This window comes from Pongo abelii, chromosome 1 (assembly GCF_028885655.2).
Source record: "Pongo abelii isolate AG06213 chromosome 1, NHGRI_mPonAbe1-v2.0_pri, whole genome shotgun sequence".
Classification (NCBI taxonomy): Eukaryota; Metazoa; Chordata; class Mammalia; order Primates; family Hominidae; genus Pongo; species Pongo abelii.
The window spans coordinates 17,500,877-17,519,981 of record NC_071985.2 but is presented as its reverse complement, the minus strand read 5'-3'; the positions used below and the strand labels follow the sequence as shown (position 1 = coordinate 17,519,981).

At 43.0% G+C, this 19,105-nt stretch overlaps 1 protein-coding gene across 7 annotated transcripts in view; it reads left to right on the top strand.

Moving 5' to 3' along the window:
* The window catches only part of DISC1 (DISC1 scaffold protein), a 422,688-nt gene that overhangs the window by 170,056 nt on the left and 233,527 nt on the right, over window positions 1-19,105 (top strand). For all 7 annotated transcript variants that reach the window (XM_024249403.3, XM_024249406.3, XM_054561502.2 and 4 more), the window contains 2 exons: window positions 4,152-4,206; window positions 9,279-9,381. In XM_024249403.3, the coding sequence (XP_024105171.2) occupies window positions 4,152-4,206; window positions 9,279-9,381 (158 nt within the window). The remainder of the gene's footprint in view (window positions 1-4,151; window positions 4,207-9,278; window positions 9,382-19,105) is intronic.

Sequence of the window (19,105 nt, the reverse complement as noted above, 5' to 3'; positions counted from 1 at the left end):
AGGTTTCATTTGTTGAGGGTGAAATTTGGTCATATGATTGGAACACCAGTTTGTGAGTAAAGAATAATGTGTATTTACAAATCATGATATTGATTATATTGTACATTGAACAAAATTCTAAAATAGAATTCCAAAAATTTGTCTGAATGATGACAGTTCATTTTGAATACGTACACAGCTTCTGGGAGCCGTAGTTAGTATTGTTCAGTAGTTAGGAAAGCAGATAGTTAGACTGCCTGGGTTACCATTTAATCTCCCATAATTACCAGCTGGTTACCCCTGGGAAAGTTACTTAAACCTCTCTTAGTCTCTTTGATGAAATTTTCTTGTCTTACAATGTAGATAATTACAGTTTCTACCTCATAGACTTATGATAAGAATTTAAAATGCTCATCTACATAAAGAATTTGGGAGAGTGTCTGGTACATAGTAAGTGTTCAATAAATGTTGGACTGTTATTTCCAGGGCAGCCACTTTGAATGAAGATACTCATTTGGGTAAATTAGGTCTGGTGTGTTTCTGAAAACGTATTTGCTAATTTGTTTGGACAAATTGTGTGTTTCTAGGGTAAGGCATAATTTCATCTGAGAGGATAGTTCTTATTTGTTATGAAAAATATGCAAGTTTTTTAAAAAGTGGGGATTGGTTTTACTCATTAAAGTACACGGAACTCTTGCTTATCAACATTGAACTGGTCTTATTTTCTGGTTTTCGGTTTGTAGTCCTGCTCCTGGAATTACGGTTTGGGGACCACAGTGTGATGGCAGCAGCAATGTGTGTGTGTGTTTGGGGGACTAATGTGACATCTTTGTACCCTAGGCCAGACACCCTAGTTCAATAAAAACAGATTCCCTGTTATCTTTATTATATTTTATAGTGCTGTGTAAACTTTGGTTTGAGAGAATTCTTCTACTATAAATAGCCTGAAACCCACAAGCATAGTACATAGATTCCTCATATCGTCTGCTGCCCCAACAATTGCTTTTATTGTGTATATACCCCAGGGATACAACTAATGTTAATAGTAGCCTGAGCAAAACATAATTGGGAAGGTAAATCTGTTGCAAAAAGGAATATAGCATAAATTAAATATAAATCAAATTAAATATAAAACAATGCATTTAATTATCTGCATCACTGCCTCCTTCCTCTAACATGGATATCTGAGAGGAGACTAATTTTCTTTCTGGGATAGGGCCAGATCTGAGCCCAGACCAGTGAACTGTGTCAACCCCTGGAAAGACGGTGCTTGACCTACTTTTTATGTGATATGTTGGGCATCAGCTAAAGGCACTGCCGTTTTGGTCAGCTGAAATTTCAGTATCAGTAAGAGGATCTACTACCTATCTGAATTGTTAATGCATGGGCTAGTCTTTGTGTGTGGTTGGGAACACCTACTTATAATATACTATTAAATGCTCATATAGGTTCAATGATATGGTGAACCATTTACTAAAAATGTATTTGTTGAATGGACTCTCAGGAGCCCAGCAAGGGAAAATGCATTTCTGCCCAAGGAAGGTTTTCAGTTTGGGCAGCAGGCATTAGCCACCCAAAGCTGGTGCTGCTGTTAGAATCAGAGGAAGAACCAGAACGGGTCCATGTTGGATGCTCTCTGTCCTTCTCTCCTCACCACCCTAAGTGGTTTCATCTGCCCCAATCTCCATGTCTGTGTGACACTCTGACTTATGTTCTCTCAAAAGATCCAATCCCTGGCCAGCCAGAGTCTAGCATTCTCCAGGCAGGATTCCAAACGTTGTTTTCCACTGTTCCCACTGAGTACACGAATTTTTGTCAGATGGCAACTCCTGAATTCTGAAGAGTCTGCTGTCACGTGCCCCACCTCTGTCAACCGTCACTTCCTCCATTTGGGCTGATCTCAGCTGGACTGGAAAACCCTCCTCTGTTGAAAGTAGGTCTAACGTGGTAATGACTGATTAGTACGGACCTGCACCAGTTCCCAGGTATTTACAATTGAAACGAGTTTGCTTATACTCAGAAGTGACAAATTGGTGGATGTGATAACATCAAAATATAGTTCTTACAGTTGCAGGACAAACAAACAAAAATCAGCAATTTGGCAGCTTAGCTTTAATACCTGGCAACCCCTGGTATAAGATTTCCTGACACCCTGCAACCTTTCCCTTCCCCTCCCCACACATACCCCAGAAACCTTGACCTTTCCTTTTGCAGGTCATCATTTAATCAAGTAATCATTCCTCTTCTAGCATCTATTACATTTTCTGGAATTGCTGGCAGCAGTAAGTGGTTGAGGGCAGGAACTACATCTTCATGCTCTAAGTTCCTAGCTTACTGGGTGCCCAGTAGATAGATATTTGAAGAATGAATGAGTTCGTGAATGCATGAAAGAGTGGAAAACTCTAGAATGGATGTTCTCACTGCTCTGAGCATCCACATAATCCAGTCCTGTTCTTCCTTCCCCTTTCTGACCTCTATCACTCTGTGGGGCCCGTGGACCCCATGAGAGGCTTACCCTGCTGAAGAGGCCTGCCTGGTTTTGTCACATTCAGACTTTCTTCCTCCAAATCGTCTCTCATAGTGCCGCCCAATTATTTTTCTAAAAAACGAAAGCATTTCTTTCATATTGCTCTCTTGCTGAAAAACGGAATGATTTCTCATTGCTTGGGGGATAAAACTCAAAACTCCTTAGTCTGGCATTTAATACTGACTAGAGCTTGCCCTTGATATTTCTTTAAAAATATTTTAATTGTAAATATTTCAAACATATTTAAAAATACAACACTCATTTATCCACCACTAAGATTAAACAAATAGTAGAATTTACTACCCCATATTTACTTTGATTTTCTTTTCCTGACTAAATAAATTTATTTTATTTTATTTTTTGGAGATGGAGTCAGGGTTTCACCACGTTGGCCACGCTGCTCTCGAACTCCTGACTTCAGATGATCCACCCACCTCGGCCTCCCAAAGTGCTGGGATTACAGGCGTGAGCCACCACACCCGGCCCCTAACTAAATAAATAAGCAAACATTATAGATACAGATAGGCCCCATCCCATCCTTCCCTCTCTTTTCCTACCAGAAATAGTCATTTCCTTGTTTAACTTTATCTTTCACAGCTCACCTTTGAGAACCATTTGGTCCAGTTAGATTTATCTTCTTGCTGGAATTTCATTCGTTTTTTTTCCCTTTGAGGCCCAGTTCACTTTTCACCTCTTCCGGTAAGCTTTCCCACTAATCTCCTAGTTCTAAATTGCTCCACAAGTTATTGTCTCCATTGCTCAAGGCAGACAATATTCTGCCTGGTGACAGCTTTTATGTAGCAGTTTTCTCCTAGTATTGATTTTCTATTCCCCTTATAGTAATTTTTTCCTCTTGCTTTATATTATAGCGAATTGCATGCATGTGTTTCTTCTCCACTAGGTAACAACCTTCAGAATAAGATCTGACTCTTAATTGCATTGATTCATTCATTCTACAGGTATTGACTGAGGGGTTACTAACAAGCTCCAGGAATTCTTTAAGCACTGGGGATGCAGGAGTGAACACAACAGACAGTCGCTGCCTTCATGGAACTTAAGTTCCAGTGTGAGAGACAGAAATTACATGAATAAATAAATATGTCAAGGTGAAAAGTGCTACGGAGAAAAGAGAAGCAGGAGAAGCCTAAGGGGGTGCTATGTCAGACATACTTTAAATATGTATCTCTCCTTTTTGCTCTACGTCAATGCCGAATGCAGAGGGCACTGGGTACATATTTGCTGAATTGCATGGTCTACTCAAATAGATACTATTTGATTCCCTGCTGGTGAGACACTACTCACTGTAGACCTTCCTTCTGGGAGGGTGGTTATAGGAATGCAGATTTTAATCCTTTGCTGCCAGGAGCACACCTTGGCTGTTCTTCCCGTTATCAGTAGATGTACACTCTGGGCATGATAAAGTTGTAATACTAGCTTTAGTAAGGCATAATAAGGGAGGAAAGATCTGCTTCCTAGCACCATATTTATTCCGTAGTCAAATGGAGCCAATTTGGCATCATCTTTCCTCCTGCACTTCTTCATCCATCAGACCAGTGGAAGGTTCACTTTTTGCAGTGTTCCTAACTGTAGTGGTTTTGAATTGTGTTTACCAAGAAGACCAATCTCCTCTTTTTAATTCTTCCAGCCTCCAGGAAAGAATAAAATCCCTCAACTTGTCACTTAAAGAAATCACTACTAAGGTAAGTACCTTTATACTCCCATTTTCCAAAGAAGCCTATGAAGTTTTCCTTTGACTTGATTTTACGTCTAGATCTTAGGATACCTGTCTTCTGCAAAAAAATGTAGACTTTGTCAAGCCATTTTGCAGGCCCAATGATGAGTTAAAAGAGCCAGGAGAGAGTGCTTCTGTCATAGTGGAGGTCTTGGCTTGTGGACACCCCAGAAATGGACTGGTTTGGCCTTTGCTCCAAAAGGAGCTGTCAATTTAGGGACTGAAAAAGGACTGCCACTATGCATATTGAAAGCCTTTGCTTAAAGATGCATTTGGGGCTCGGTGTGGTGGCTCACGCCTGTAATCCCAGCACTTTGGGAGGCTGAAGTGGGCGGATCACCTGAGGTCAGAAGTTCGAGACCAGCCTGACCAACATTGTGAAACCCCATCTCTCCTGAAAATACAAAAATTAGCTGGGTATGGTGGAGGGTGCCTGTAATCCCAGCTACTCAGGAGGCTGAGGTAGGACAATTGCTTTAACCCAGGTGGTGGAGGTTGCAGTGAGCCGAGATTGCACAATTGCATTCCAGCCTGGGAGACAGAGCGAGACTCCATCTCAAAGAAAACAAAAATGCTTTCAGGATGATAGTAATTTGAGAAATTAATTACTTTTCTTCCCAGGAGGGCAATGTCTGGTTTCCTCACAAATGAAACAGTCGGTGACTGTTTTTTTTGTTCTTTAAAGCTTTTCAGTTGGCTTGACAATCATTTTGCCTACTTTATCCATCGTTTATACTGCCATAGCAAGACCTTGGTTTGTGTACAGACAGAATATTCCCTGAGAGCACAGTCTTCATCATTCCCTGACAGCACAGTCAATTAAATTAAATAGTCAATGTCCTCATTAGTTAGGATAACCACAGTTTACAAAACAAAAGCCCCTCTCATACGTATTTATACCTGGCCAAGTTATTGACAGATTGAGAAACAGGATCAATTACTCTGTGAATTATGACTAAATGTTGTGGCAGAGAACTGGGTATGAATCATTCATTATTTGTGGTAGGTCTGGGAACCAGGGGTGGTTGTACGATGGTCGAAATGTAAAAAGGACAGCTTGCTGAGCAGAGAGCAATGCAGCCAAGAGCCTGTTGGCCTGGAAGGACTCTCTTCTGCTCTCTGTGCCCAGGGAAAGAAAGTCTTGGACCCTAGATCAGGAAACACGCCAAGGGATCACCGCAGCTAAGCCAAAATCAGGGATGTGTTGTTGGCAAAAATGTCTGGAGTTACTCTGTGCATTTTCTCTGTTTCTGTATCTAATTTATTTCTGAAAACAACACCCAGTGATTTTGCTAAAGGTCACAGAGCCACAGGTTTGATGGGTAATTATAACTTGCATACGAAGAGAGCTTCCTGTTAGGAACAAGTGGTGCCCGTAAGACAGCATCGGAGCCAGGGACCCAGAAATGCTTGAATTCTGCTCTGCTCACCCAATGGCTCTGTCACCCAGGCTGGAGTGTAATGGCGTGATCACAGCTCACTCAGCCTTGATCTCCCGGGCTCAGGTAATCCTCCTGCCTCAGCCTCCCAAGTAGCTGGGACTACAGACATATGCTACCCTGCCCAGCTAAATTTGTTTGATTTTTAGAAAAGACCAGGTCTTACCAGGTTGCCCAGGCTGGTCTTGAACTTCTGAGGTCAAGCGATCCTCCTGCCTTAGTCTGTCAAAATTGGGATTGCAGGCAAGAGCCACCGCACCTGGCCTATCTTACATTTTCTACTGTTTATCAGGTGCGTCCTGATTTCTATGTAGAATTAAAAGATGGGAGGACTGTCTTGGGTCTGAGTTTATTGACTATCTTCAGAACATACTGTATGGGTAATATGAATGCATCTGTACACCAACATTGAAGATACAGGTGTGCCTATTATATAATGCAGATGGTGCTTATATGTGTGTGTGTATGACACTGTATATTGTGGATACACACATATACTGATATGCACCCAATATTAGGATTTGCTGAAAATTTCCGACTACTATTAAAGATCTTATATTTTCCCAAATATCAAAAATGGTTTTCTTTGTTTGCATACAGTCCTACTCCATTTGAGTTGCTATAACAAAGTACTGTAGACGGGGTGGCTTATAAACAACAGAAATTTAATTCCTATCACTTTGAGGCCTGGAAGTCTGGGATCAGGGTTCCAGAATGGCTAAGTTCTGGTGAGAGGCCCTCTTCCAGGCTGCAGACGATTGACTTCTTGTTGTATTCTCGCATGGAAGAAAGAGGGCAAGGCGGGGTCTCTGGGGCTTCTTTATAAGGGTACTAATCCCCTTCATGGGGGCCCCACCTTCATGACCTGATCACCTCCCAAAGGCCCCACCTCCTAATGCCATCACCTTGGGAGTTAGACTTTCAACCTATGAATTCTGGGGGGACAAAAACGTCTCCAACCGTTGCACATACCTTCTCTAATACATTTATAAAACTTTATAATTACGTTGCTTTTCCATAAAATTAAGGAACTCACGTCTTTGATTTAAAAATGTAAACATAAAAGCCCCATTTGATAATGAGTTCCTTGGTATCCAATTTTATTTGTAAATAAAAAGGATACACAGGTTTTCTGGGGATGTGTATGTGTGTGTGCAGAGGTGGATAGGTATGTGTGCACAGACATGAATGTGTGTGTGTGTTGTGGGCAGGGGCCTATATTAGTCCACAGAGAATTAAAACAAAACTGTCCAGTCACACAAAACACCTTTCTCTTTACTTTAAACTAGATTGACCAGTGACCATGAGCTAAAGGTCTCAGCTTGACATAGCTTTCTTTCTCTAGTGTGTTAGACACACCACACACACACACACACACACACCCCTACCTGATATTCTTTAGATTCCTGTCTCAGAAAGAAATGAAACCTTCCTTGCACTCATTACATTTCTTAAACTCTTATGGGTTACCCAAACCAAAAGTAATTAAGGGATAAATGAGATGGAAGAAACAGTTGGAAATAAATGGGATATCTGGAGATTGGTAGATATTAGATTACATCCAGCAGAGCCTGAAAGAATGAACATTGCAATTTAATAAGAAGATTCAGAAAGGTTGTTTAGTATTAATATTGACAGCTTGAAAGATAGATTTGTTCAACAAAGGAGAAACTGACCCAGTTATGATTAACAGATACTGTTGACTAAAATCAGAAATATTGGACATAGACTGGATGAGACATAAGAATTATGGCTGGTGTTACACAGTTAATGGAAATGCCCTCAGACCTCAGATGACATTATTAAATGGATAGGATGGGATGTGCCAGTCATCCGGGTTTGAGCCAAACTAAGACATGGTGCTGGGGGAAGGGATATCTTCCTTTTGACTCTGGTTCTGACAACCTGAAAAGTCTCAAGACTGTTGAAAGGGTCTCGGAATTAATTACTTTGGACATGTGGATGCCCAACATCACCAGTGCAGGCTTTGGTTTAGAGGCTACCAAACTGTCGTCTTCATCCAGAGAATGATTTTTATAAAAAAGATGTTGGAAAATTACAGCCACTGAATAGAACATATGGAAGTCCATGAGAGAAATAGTGGAGTATTTTAGGCAGGATGGATGAGGTCTGCCTTGACTCTAAAAATAATCTCAATTCAAACTGATATAAGAAAACATTTAAAGTTGATGGTGTCCAACAAACCCTAGATTCTTCTGGGAAATTAAATTTTTCTAGGTAGCTCATTAATCTGAGTCTAGATAACACTGGCGTATGAAAAGTCTTGAGACTGTTGAAAGGGTTCAAAAAAGGAAAAAAATGTGATGTTTTAGCCTCCAACAAAATAAAAGATAACCTAAAGACATTTGGAAAAAGAAATTAAGATTTAAGATTTTTGCTATTTTTGAAAAACCAAAGAAAAAAAACTGTAGGATGTGTTTGGAATGTCATGGGAAAGTGCATGATAAAACTCTCAAACCTTACTGAGAGTTACTTGTCTATTTTTCAAATCTGACTTGCCAGCAAGTATCTATCTGCCTTCAAAGTTTCCCTAAACAGTGTCTATTAATACTAGTAATTAAATTTAGCTTGCAGCTTTGACCTTCATCTCAATGGCCATATCTTTATTAAAACACTGTGTACTATGTGCCAGGTACAGAGCAAAGTCCCTGCTCGCATAGAGCTCGTATCCCAGCAGAGAGACAATGTGGAAACAAAGGAATAGAAGTCCATGGTGGATCATCTGAGTGGAAGCCGTGGAAAAACATCAAGTGGAGGGAGGGCCAAGGGAGGTTGCTATTTTGGGTGGGTAGTGAGTAAGGCCTTTCCTCCCAGGCAGTGACTGAGCAGTCTCGAAGGGTATGAGTGAGCCAAACCACCAGGGACTACAAAAGTGATGCAGACAGGAGGATTCAGCAGAGGCCTGGAGAAGGCAGGAGGCAGGAGTGATGCAATTGTGTTAGCTTGTGGTTGCCCTCTGTTAGCTCCTATCAGTTTTGTAATTGGGTGTGGGGTGATGACGGGCATATGCTTGGAATACGCCATTGCTCACTTTATTTTTGTTCTTTTTCCTACATTTCCCTCCCTCCTTCCCTTCTCTTTCCTTCCCTTCCCTTCCCTTCTCTTCCCCTTCCCCTTCCCTCCCTCCCTCCTTCCTTCCTTCCGTGCCTCCCTCCCTCCCTCCCTTTTTTTCCTATTTCTTCCTCCCTCCCCTCTTTCTTCCTTCTCCCTTCCTCTCTCCCTTCTTCCCTCCCTCCCTTCTTTTTTTCCCATCCTCCCTCCCTTCCTTCCTTCCTTCCTTATTTCTCACTCTCCTTCTCTCCCTCCTTCCCTTCTTCCTTCCTTCCTTCCTCCCTTCCTCTCTTCCTCCCTTCCTCTCTTCTTCCCTTCCTCCCTTCCTCCCTTCTTCCCTTCCTCCCTTTCTCCCTCTCTTCTTTGTCTTTCTTTTTCCATTGCTTGCTTTTTGAACGTTATCCTCCAATTACTTTTCATCACCCCTTTTAATTACTTACAAACCCAGAAATCTCTGACCTGGCTGTTCCACTGCCTTCTGATTTTTAGCTGAATAAATGATGATTGCTGGTCATTTCTCTCCCCCTAGGTGTGTATGAGTGAGAAATTCTGCAGCACCCTGAGGAAGAAAGCTAATGATATTGAAACCCAACTACCAGCCTTGCTTGAAGCCAAAATGCATGCCATATCAGGTAACTGGCAGTGTAGGAGATGTTGAAGCTGTCCAACTAAAATAATGACAGCCACCAACGCATCGTGTTTTGTCCTCGATGAACATTCCACTGTTATTATGTCCTTCTCAGACATCTGAAAGCTTTTCTGGGAAGTTTCACTAATATGCACATAATATAGCAGAAGTTGTTTATGTGAGTACCGTATTTGGGACTTCCAGTTCCTGTTTCTTGAAGAGTTTAGAGATTAAATGTACTCTGTGTGCCATATGATTCTAGCAGATGTGTATGTAGCATTGTGTATCTGTAAATACTGAATGAGGATTATTGGGTGTGATCAGACCCTTCCTACAGGGGGAAGGATGGTAGCATGAGAAAAATTGATGTCCTTAGTTTGAAAATCTAGTCATAGAAACTTGGCGAATCCTCAAAGGATTATGCTCCCTCTTACTGTGGCAGTTATTAAGGAATTGATTTTTCCATTAATTAGTAGCTTGAAATCAAGAGTCTCTAAAAACAGTATCTTATCCTATCATTAGTGCAACAAATACACTCCTCTGTATTTGTTATTTTATTTTCACAATTGCTATATTAGGTAGATGGGAGGGAGACCGTGATCCGAATGGACTGATGGGGAGGTTGAGGCCACGGGATGTGTCCTTTGGTTAAGGTCACTCAATTAGCTAAGCAGTGGCAGATCTGGGGCTGAAGTCCAGGCCCTCTCTCGGTGTATTATATATGGATTTTTAACCCAGTTACGTAATGACAGCTTCAAAAAGTTCTCTGAGTTTTATAGGTTGAATGGACCCAGAGCTCATCAGCTTCAAAAGAATCATAAAAATTTAACGAAAAGTTATAATAATTACATGTATAATAATTACATGTAGGGTTTTAAATGGTATTTTAAGAAGGAATACAATAATTGGCAGCTTCTGCTCCTCAGATCATTAAACAACTAATGTTGGCAGCTAATGAGCAATTTGGTCCCTGGTGCAGTCACGCATATTATTTACAACCAGTAGAACATGGCAGCGCGAATGTGGGGCTTGGCTCTTAACAGCTTCACATGCCATTTACTTCAAATTATGGGCCCATTTGCTAAGAGAAAAAAAAAGAAGATTGAACACAGTCTTGCTTCTGAGTTAGGGTTTTTGCCTTTCTTAATCAATATATCTTTCCCAGGAATACAGGTGGATGAGTCTGTATTAAGCCCGAGGGAAGAAATGTATAATTCAGGCAGCAGAGATAGCTTCACTCCAATGTGAACAATCTCTCTTCAGACTCCAGGGAAAATGCCTAAGATGGTATGTTGCGTATGGGGCAGGTTTCCTGTTTTAGCTCTTTGGTCATCTGAGAAAATTGGTGAGGCCTGATCTGCTGAAGGATGACCTGAATTAACCCGCCTGGTAACTGACCTTTTGACCTCACTATTTTCCAATTGCTCTGTATGCTCTTTAGTGGACGGGCCTTTCAGTCAATGGGCTGTCCCCAAGGGTGGTACTAGTGATGAGGTGGTCAACATTTTTTTGCAACTCCTGCATATAATGCTATTTCTGTTTCCTCCTATTTCAATACCTTCAGAATGGGCAAACAAACCCTCACTCCATTAGGTAAGATTCTTAAAAGCCCTATTGAATGGAGAGGATCTTGTTTTTTTTTGAGTCGGAGTCTCGCTTAGTCGCCCAGGCTAGAGTGCAATGGCGCGATCTCGGCTCACTGCAAGCTCTGCCTCCCAGGTTCATACCATTGTCCTGCCTCAGCCTCCCGAGCAGCTGGGACTGCCGAGCAGCAGGTGGGTAGGCACCCACCACCATGCCCAGCTAATTTTTTGTATTTTTAGTAGAGACGGGGTTTCACTGTGTTAGCCAGGATGGTCTCGACCTCCTGACCTTGTGATCCGCCCTGAATGGAGAGGATCTTAAGAGAGGTCCTTAAGATTCTTAGGGGGTCTTTTGTCTGTCTTCAAGTTTCTATGATTTGCTCTCTTAGATTTATAGACTGATTGATATGGTTTGGCTCTGTGTCCCCACCCAAATCTCATCTCAAATTGTAATCCCCACATTCAAGGGAGGGACCTGGTGGGAGGTGTTTGGATCATGAGGGCAGTTTCCCCCATGCTGTTCTCGTGATAGTGAGTTATCATGAGATCTGATGGTTTAACAAGTGTTTGGTAGTTCTTCCTGCATTCATTCTTCTTGCCACCTTGTGAAGAAGGTGCCTTGCTTTCCCCTTGCCTTCCGCCATGATTGTAAGTTTCCTGAGGCTCCCTAGCCATGCGGAACTGTGAGTCAACTAAATCTATTTTCTTTATAAATTACCCAGTCTCAGGTGGTATCTTTATAGTAGTGTGAGAAAGGACTAATACATCCATCCTGACTGATCTATGGCCTGAGGTCCTTTCTTAATTTGAGAATTATTTGCCATTTGCAGAGAGTAGGAATAAGAAATTAGTTTCATTTTCAAACCTGACCAGATCTAGCTCCTTTACATGTGACAGTTTATTCTTTAATTCATCTCTCTTCTCTTGCATTTCATCACAGGCAGTGACAGGAGGTCAGTGGGCACTTCTGTATTCTGACTGGAAATCTCCTTGGATATCTAATTACAATTATTAGGGACTCCTTTTTATATTGCCTCAGTTGGTAACTGAGTGACTTTTTTGCCACCACAAGGATCTTTTTTTTTCTAGTTTCTGATATATTTTTCTTACTTTTTTTTTAATCCTTTACTGAGGCCCATGAGGCTTCTGCTTACTACCAAGTCCCAAAACCAATGCCTCGATTTTAGGATTTTGTTACAACAGTATCCCATATCCAGATACCAAAATCTGTTTTCATTATCTATTGCTGCATAATAAAAAAAAGTCACTTTAAGACGTAATGACTTAAAATATTACCAGTTATTTATTTTGCCCATGGAAATACAATTTGGGCAGGGGTTGGCAGGGACAGCTAGGGTGGCTCAACTGGGGTGGGAGAATCCACACCCAAGATGGTGCATACATATGGTCTGGCTGTTGAGTGCTCTCTCTGTGGGCCTCTCTATAGGCAGCTTGGCTTCCTTACAACATGGCTGCTAGGTTCCAAGAGCGAGTGTCACAAGAGAAAGGAAATGGAAATTTCTTATTGTTCAGGTCTGAATTCAGAAACTGGTATGCATTTCTATTAATGTGTAATAAGTGACTCCTCAAACTTCATGGCTTGAAACAGCAAACCTTTATCTCTCACAGTCTCTGAAAGACAGGAGTCCAGAGTGACTTAGCTTGGTGGCTCTGACTCGGGGTTTCATAAGGTTGCTATTAAGACACACTTTCGAGCTGCAGTCATCTAAAGGCTTGGCTGGGGCTGAAAGATCTGCTTCCAAACTCATGCATGTGTTGTTAACAGACGGCTTCAGTTCCTTGCCACAAGAGCTGTGCCATAGGACCTCTTGCAACATAGCAGCTGATTTCCTCAGAGCCAGTGATCTGAGGGAGAGAGAGCAAATAAGACAGAAGCCACAGACGCCAGGTGCGGTGGCTCACGCCTGTAATCCCAGCACTTTGGGAGGCTGAGGTGGGCGGATCACAAGGTCAGGAGATCGAGACCATCCTGGCTAACACGGTGAAACCCTGTCTCTACTAAAAATACAAAAAATTAGCTAGGCGTCGTGGCAGGCGCCTGCAGTCCCAGCTACTCGGGAGGCTGAGGCAGAAGAATGGCATGAACCTGGGAAGCGGAGCTTGCGGTGAGCCAATATTGCGCCACTGCACTCCAGCCTGGGTGACAGAGCAAGACTCTGTCTCAAAAAAAAAAAAAAAAAAAAAAAAAAAAGCCACAGTGTCTTGTTAGGACTTAGCCTTCAAAGTCACACAGCATCACTTCTGCTTAGTGACTAGAAGCAAGTCACTAAGTTCAGTTCAGCCCACAGGCAAGGGGAAGGAAACAGGTTTTACCCCAAAGGAGGAGTATTAAAGAATTTGGTGGGCATATTTTTATAACCACTGCAGTGTTACTTCCATTGTGTTTTATTGGTCCAGCATTCCTGGTGTGCTGATTCAAGGGAAGGGCCATTATAACAAGTCTCAATAGGAGGTGTGTCAAAGAGTTTCAGTGCCATGCTCTAAAAAGTGCCACAGTGTTTATTGAGACAGAAGGATTTTGAGAACTGAAGACCTGGACAGAGAGCTTTTCAGTCAGAGGAAATGGCCTGTTCCATTTATTTACTGAAAAGAAAAATATCATGGAGCATCTACGAAGTGTCAGATCTGGTTCTAGGTACTGAGGATGCAGTAGAGAACAGGACAAGATCCCCCTTCCTTTTTTTTTTTGAGACAAGGTGTTGCTCTGTTACCCAGGCTGGAGTGCAGAGGTGAGATCATAGTTTACTACAGTCTTGAATTCCTGGGCTCAAGCCATCCTTAGCCGTAGCCTCTGGGGTCACAGGATTATAGGCATGAGCTCCTGGCTCAATGTCTCTTCTTTTTTGATAGCTGTGTTCTCCCATTGGCCACAGTGGAGTGGAGCTAGATATGCCTGGGCTGAATGTGGAGGAAAAGCTCAGCTATTTCTTCAGGAGGAAGAGTAGTCTAGATTGGCCCAGGTATAGGATTAGTATTGTGGTAGCTCTTCAGAGTTGGTTAGGACCAGGATACACAGAGCTCTGGATTGTAGGCTAAGGATAAGAGCATTTTAGGAGCGATTACAATGTTTTCGAGGAGTAGTGACATGACTAAAACCAGACTTTAGGAAGCGTAATCCGGCCATGTTGTACACAGAGGGATGGATGTGGTAACACCTCGGGAGTCATGGAATTGACTAAGATGTTAGAAATGAAAAAAGGAAGAAAAGTAGGCTAGTATAGGAAATCTACTACAGATAGGTAATTATTGATTTTTGGAAGAACCATGATGATATTAATATATCCAGTTGAGTGTGGTGTAATACACATTAAGAAAAGTAATTTAGAAAGCCCATCATTTCTCTCCCTTTTCACTGACCTGTACACACCTTAAATGTGTTTTGGTCACCTCTTTTCTTTCCATTCTCTATTTCTGTTTCAATTTTCCTGTTCAGCAGAGAATAGTTTAGTTTAAAGCAGATAGCAAGAGTGGATTCTGTTGTTACTGTCCTTCCTAGACATATCAGTCAGTTCTCACACTGCTGTAAAGAAATACCTGAGGCTGGGTAATTTATAAAGAAAGGAGGTTTAATTGGCTTATGATTCTGCAAATTGTACAGGAAGCGTGGCAGCATCTGCTTGGCTTCTAGAGAGGCCTCAGGAAACTTAACAATCATGGTGGGATGTGAAGGGGAAACCAGCACTTCACATGGCCAGAGCAGGAGGAGGGGGGTGGGGGAGGTGCCACACACTTTTAAGTAGCCAGACCTTGTGATAACTCACTATCGCAACAACATCACCAAGGGGGATGGTGCTACATCATTAATGAGAAACTGCCCCTATGATCTAATCAGTTTCCACTGGGTCCCACCTCCAGCATTGAGGATTACATTTCAACATGAGACTTGGATGAGGACACAGATCCAAGCCATATCACCAGAGAAGGAAAGTACAGCCCTGAGCTCTATGCATACTGACTTAGAGGAAGAAACTCACCAGGGCGGAGAGATTTCTCAGTTTCTAAGTGCAGGGGCCATACAGTTAGTAGAGAGAAACTTGGGCTTTGGAATCTGAGAAGCGTGTGTTCAAGTGCAGCTTTATCATGACTTGGCTGAATGATCTTGGGCAAGTTATTTAACCTTTTCAGGTCTTGTTTCTTCATCTATAAAATGGAGCTAATAATAATATTGCCTATCACATTAGGTTGTTGTAAGAATTAAGTGAGGTAGTGAATTAGAATAATGTGGTACATCAGTATATTAATACACGAGATAATAAATATATGAATGTGACGTCTCTTTCCACAGAGTGAATACATGCTTAGCTAGTGATTGTTAGCCATGCATCTGAGTTGGGGGAGACCCAGCCAGGAGGTGACTCTCTGAGTGACACTGAGGTGTCACTCAGTGCTACAGGTTCCCAGCCAGTGTACCTGTAGTAAAAGGGCAGCGGTGGCATCCATACCTCTTAATCCAAGGCAGCTTTGGCCTCAGTGCCTGTGCAGTCTCCTGACTGGCCAACTAGGCTGGGCCACTTGTCAATGGGGAGGATTCATTTTTTTGTTTGGTTTTCAGCTCCGAGTTCAAAAGCCTGGGAGACCTCCTGGCTTCTCTCCCAGAGCTGGGTCACATATTGTTAACCTGGGCCCTGGAGGTCTGATCAGTGTCCTGGCTGGATCCAGTGCAGTAAGAGAAGCCAAGGAGAAGAGAGTCTTCCAAGGCCTGAAGCAGGTCTGACCTAACTGCCCAATGTAGGAGGTTTGCCCTGGGACAAACTGAGGTCCTGCAGGGTTCAAGGGTGAAAGGCCTTTTCTCCCAGGAGGCAGCCCCAGACCCACCTTGCTGAACTGGCTGCCTGGAAAGGAAGTGAGAGCGAAGATCTCAAAAAAGAGCAGCTCTTTAACCTCTGTGCTGCTCTCACTGAACACTCCCGCCCTCTGCCCAGGACTTGATGGGTTTAGCCCTGGCCGTGGGGCAGAGCGAAGGGAAAGCGTCGGTGCCCTCTAGGGCCGAGAGTGTGGCACTACAGCAAGTGTGTGGTGGGTGCGGCTGACTTGTGCTCTGTGACTACTACCCATCCCCATCAGAAACCTGGGCCTGTTTCCTTCTCTGGAATGGTGCTGGGACTTTCCAAACCATGGACCCGTAGCGATGAGAGTTGGTGTCTTGAGTCTGCGTCCACCGTCTGCATGCCATGCTTGCCTTCCCACTGCTGGGGGCCCTCAACCCTCCTCCAGTTCCCATGTCTAAGACTTAGCAACAAGCATCCTTACTGTGTGTTGGACTGTGGGTCTGCACCATTCTGAGGCACGGTCCTATATTGGGCCCTAACTCTATCGGTGTTCGTTGACCTGGCTGGTATCACAGTCCTCATCTGGAACGGGGCCAGCCAAGCTCTGGCCACTCCCTTGCCCTGGGACGAAGGCTCAGCCCCTGAGGCCCGGCGAGTAGTCAAGGCTGGCTCTCTGATGCCTGGCTGCTCTGATGCTGGCATCCTGCATGCACTTCCAGCTCCAGCCTTGTCCTGCTCAAATTACCCCTCATTATTGATCTGGTCCATCTGTTGAGTCACCCTCCAATTTTTTTCTTCCACTTTGTTTAATGCCTGGCACTCAAAAGACAGCCAGTAGAAGTATTTGTTTTTCAAAAAATGGAGCCTCATTCATTGGTTGCTGATCCCTAGAATCTGTTGTTTTCATACCTCCTTCACTTGTTAGGATTTTCGTCTCCTGCCCTGACTTCAGTGGGTATGTCTGGTTTTAAGCCCCGGTCCTCCTTCTCATAGGATCCATCCTCTGTCAGGTGATTGGAGCTGGCTGATATTCCAGCTTCTGGACGCTGGAAGCCAGCAGCAGTAGCTGCCTGGGTGACAGCCTCATTGTGTGTTGGCAGGCTTCTCACTCACCTTTTTAAATAAATTAGACCTGAAAATCTTGAAGCTAAACAAACACAGCCCTGCTATTTTGGCACAAGATGAAGGCCAGTCTTCAGTAGTCTATAAAAGCTGTGAAAAAAACTTTTAAAAGAGAATTATATCCAGGGCACCCAAGCTGCTTCCAGATGCCAGAGGCAGCCCTGCATTTAATAATATGCTTGCTGGAATCCCTTTAAAATGGTAGATGTTGGCCATCTTTTTCTTTTTTCTTTGCATTCCTGACAGAAGGACTTCCAATGTATGGCCCCAGTATTATTCCCTGTATGTTTTAGAGAAGCTCTAAATTCCTGTAGCCGTCCAACTTAGGTTTTTCACTCAGACTGCATGTTAGGATCATCTGGGGAAATTTAAAAATACTGGTACCCAGGCAGCACCAAATTCCTTCGGTCAGAATCTCTAGGGATTGTTCCTGAATATGGGAACCTTCATAAACAGTTTCCAGGTGGTTTTAATGTCCTGTGAGGGCTAGAACCACTGTACCAGCGAGAGGAGAGCTGGCCTGCCCTGCTCACTGCCGGCAGATGGACTCTTGAGTCACATCTTTGCACACCCAGAAGCTCCAGGCCCAACGTGCACCGTGGGTAAGTAGCTGCAACTGCAACCTGGCCTTGGCCTGGAAGCACATCTTGTAGGATCGCTGATCTTACTCTCCCCCGGCCTTCTCCTTGTCCTGGAAGATGTGCCTGAGGCTGAGAGACTTCCTTGTTTAATTCATCTAGCTGTCTGTTCTGAGAGCCCCCAGCTGAACTGAGGTTCCAGTCCCAGAGCAGCTAGCAACCTGCCCTAAGGAGAAATGAAGGGGAGATGGACATGGTATTTACTGCGTGCCTTTCATAGGATGCTTCTTTTACCTGGTAGATGGCCCAATGCTTAGTTGTCTGACCTGTGACCAGGGGCTCCTCGCCTGGGAAACTTGTTTATATGTCTTTGTGGCTCTTGCCTTTCCTGTGTTCAGTTTATGCCTACCTGCTCATTGCTCTGGCACTGGGAGCCCAACCTTGTGCTCTCTTGGGCGTCCCAGGTAAAACCTGGCCTGGGGCATCCCCTGGTTCTTCAGATTGAAGGTGCAAAGGCAATATACACCACAGTAGGAAACAAATTCAAAAAGTGTAATTTACAGATCCTGGGCAGGGAGGGCACAGAGAGTTGGGAGGGCAGTCCTTTGTCCCTGGGCCACTCCAGATAGGAATGAAGCGTCATGCAGAGAGAGAGAAACAAGGCACATGGCAACTAGCAGTGTGTATAGGGAGTAGGGTCTGGGCCACTGTAAGTTTTCAGGCAAATGTGTGAATGGCCTGTTTAAAGGAAGCAGTGGGGAAGGAGGGAGCCCAGTCTGCTAGTCAGGGGAGATGCCTCTAAGTTTTTATCTCTCCGCTGGCTTGAGCCATTGGGTGTGGTTTTCTTCTAATGCCTGGGCAGCTGTGTCGTTCCCGTTAGAGTCACCACATGATTCTAATTGCCTTAGAATTTATAGGAACCAGTTGGCAGCCCAACAAGTGGGCTCCTCTGGCCAATGAGGGAGCCTTCCCAGGACTTCCCAGTTCTGGGTGAGGGAATCTTCCCAGGACAGGCAGAGACCTCTGCCTGGTTATTAGATTGGCCGTCTTTGGTCTCACCTCAGTTTGGATATATATATATATATATTTTTTATCTCACATGCCCCCTTGTTATCTGCTTCCAAGAAGCAAACAGCTCAAATAATTATTTATTTTAAAATAACATAAGAGGATGTCTCTGATACTCTAAAAGCCTTTTTTTTGAAAAAAAAAAAAAAAAAAAAAAAGGATGGTTCTATCCAATTTGGCATTTCATTTATAGAGAATAAAAACTATCTATACCCGAAATGTATTCATTGCACACAACTGTATTTGAATGGCAGCTTGAAATCTTCTCTCCTAACTGATACTTTTGGGGAAAATAAGAACATTTAGACAATAAACTAGATTTTCTAGATAAACACAAAATGGGTGAATTTCACACATCCAGTAATGAAAGTAGTTTTTTCCTTAAATTTAGAAACAAGGATTTAAATTTCCCTCTTCTTCTGAATGAATATTTGGAACCCACCCAATAAATATATATCATTTTAAATTTTCTTGAGGAAATATCCTTTTCTTGCATAATTAATTTAAAGGAAATTAAATTGACCATGTCAGTTGTCAAACAAGGAAAAGTAAGAATTTTGCTTATTTGTTATTAATTTTATTTACAA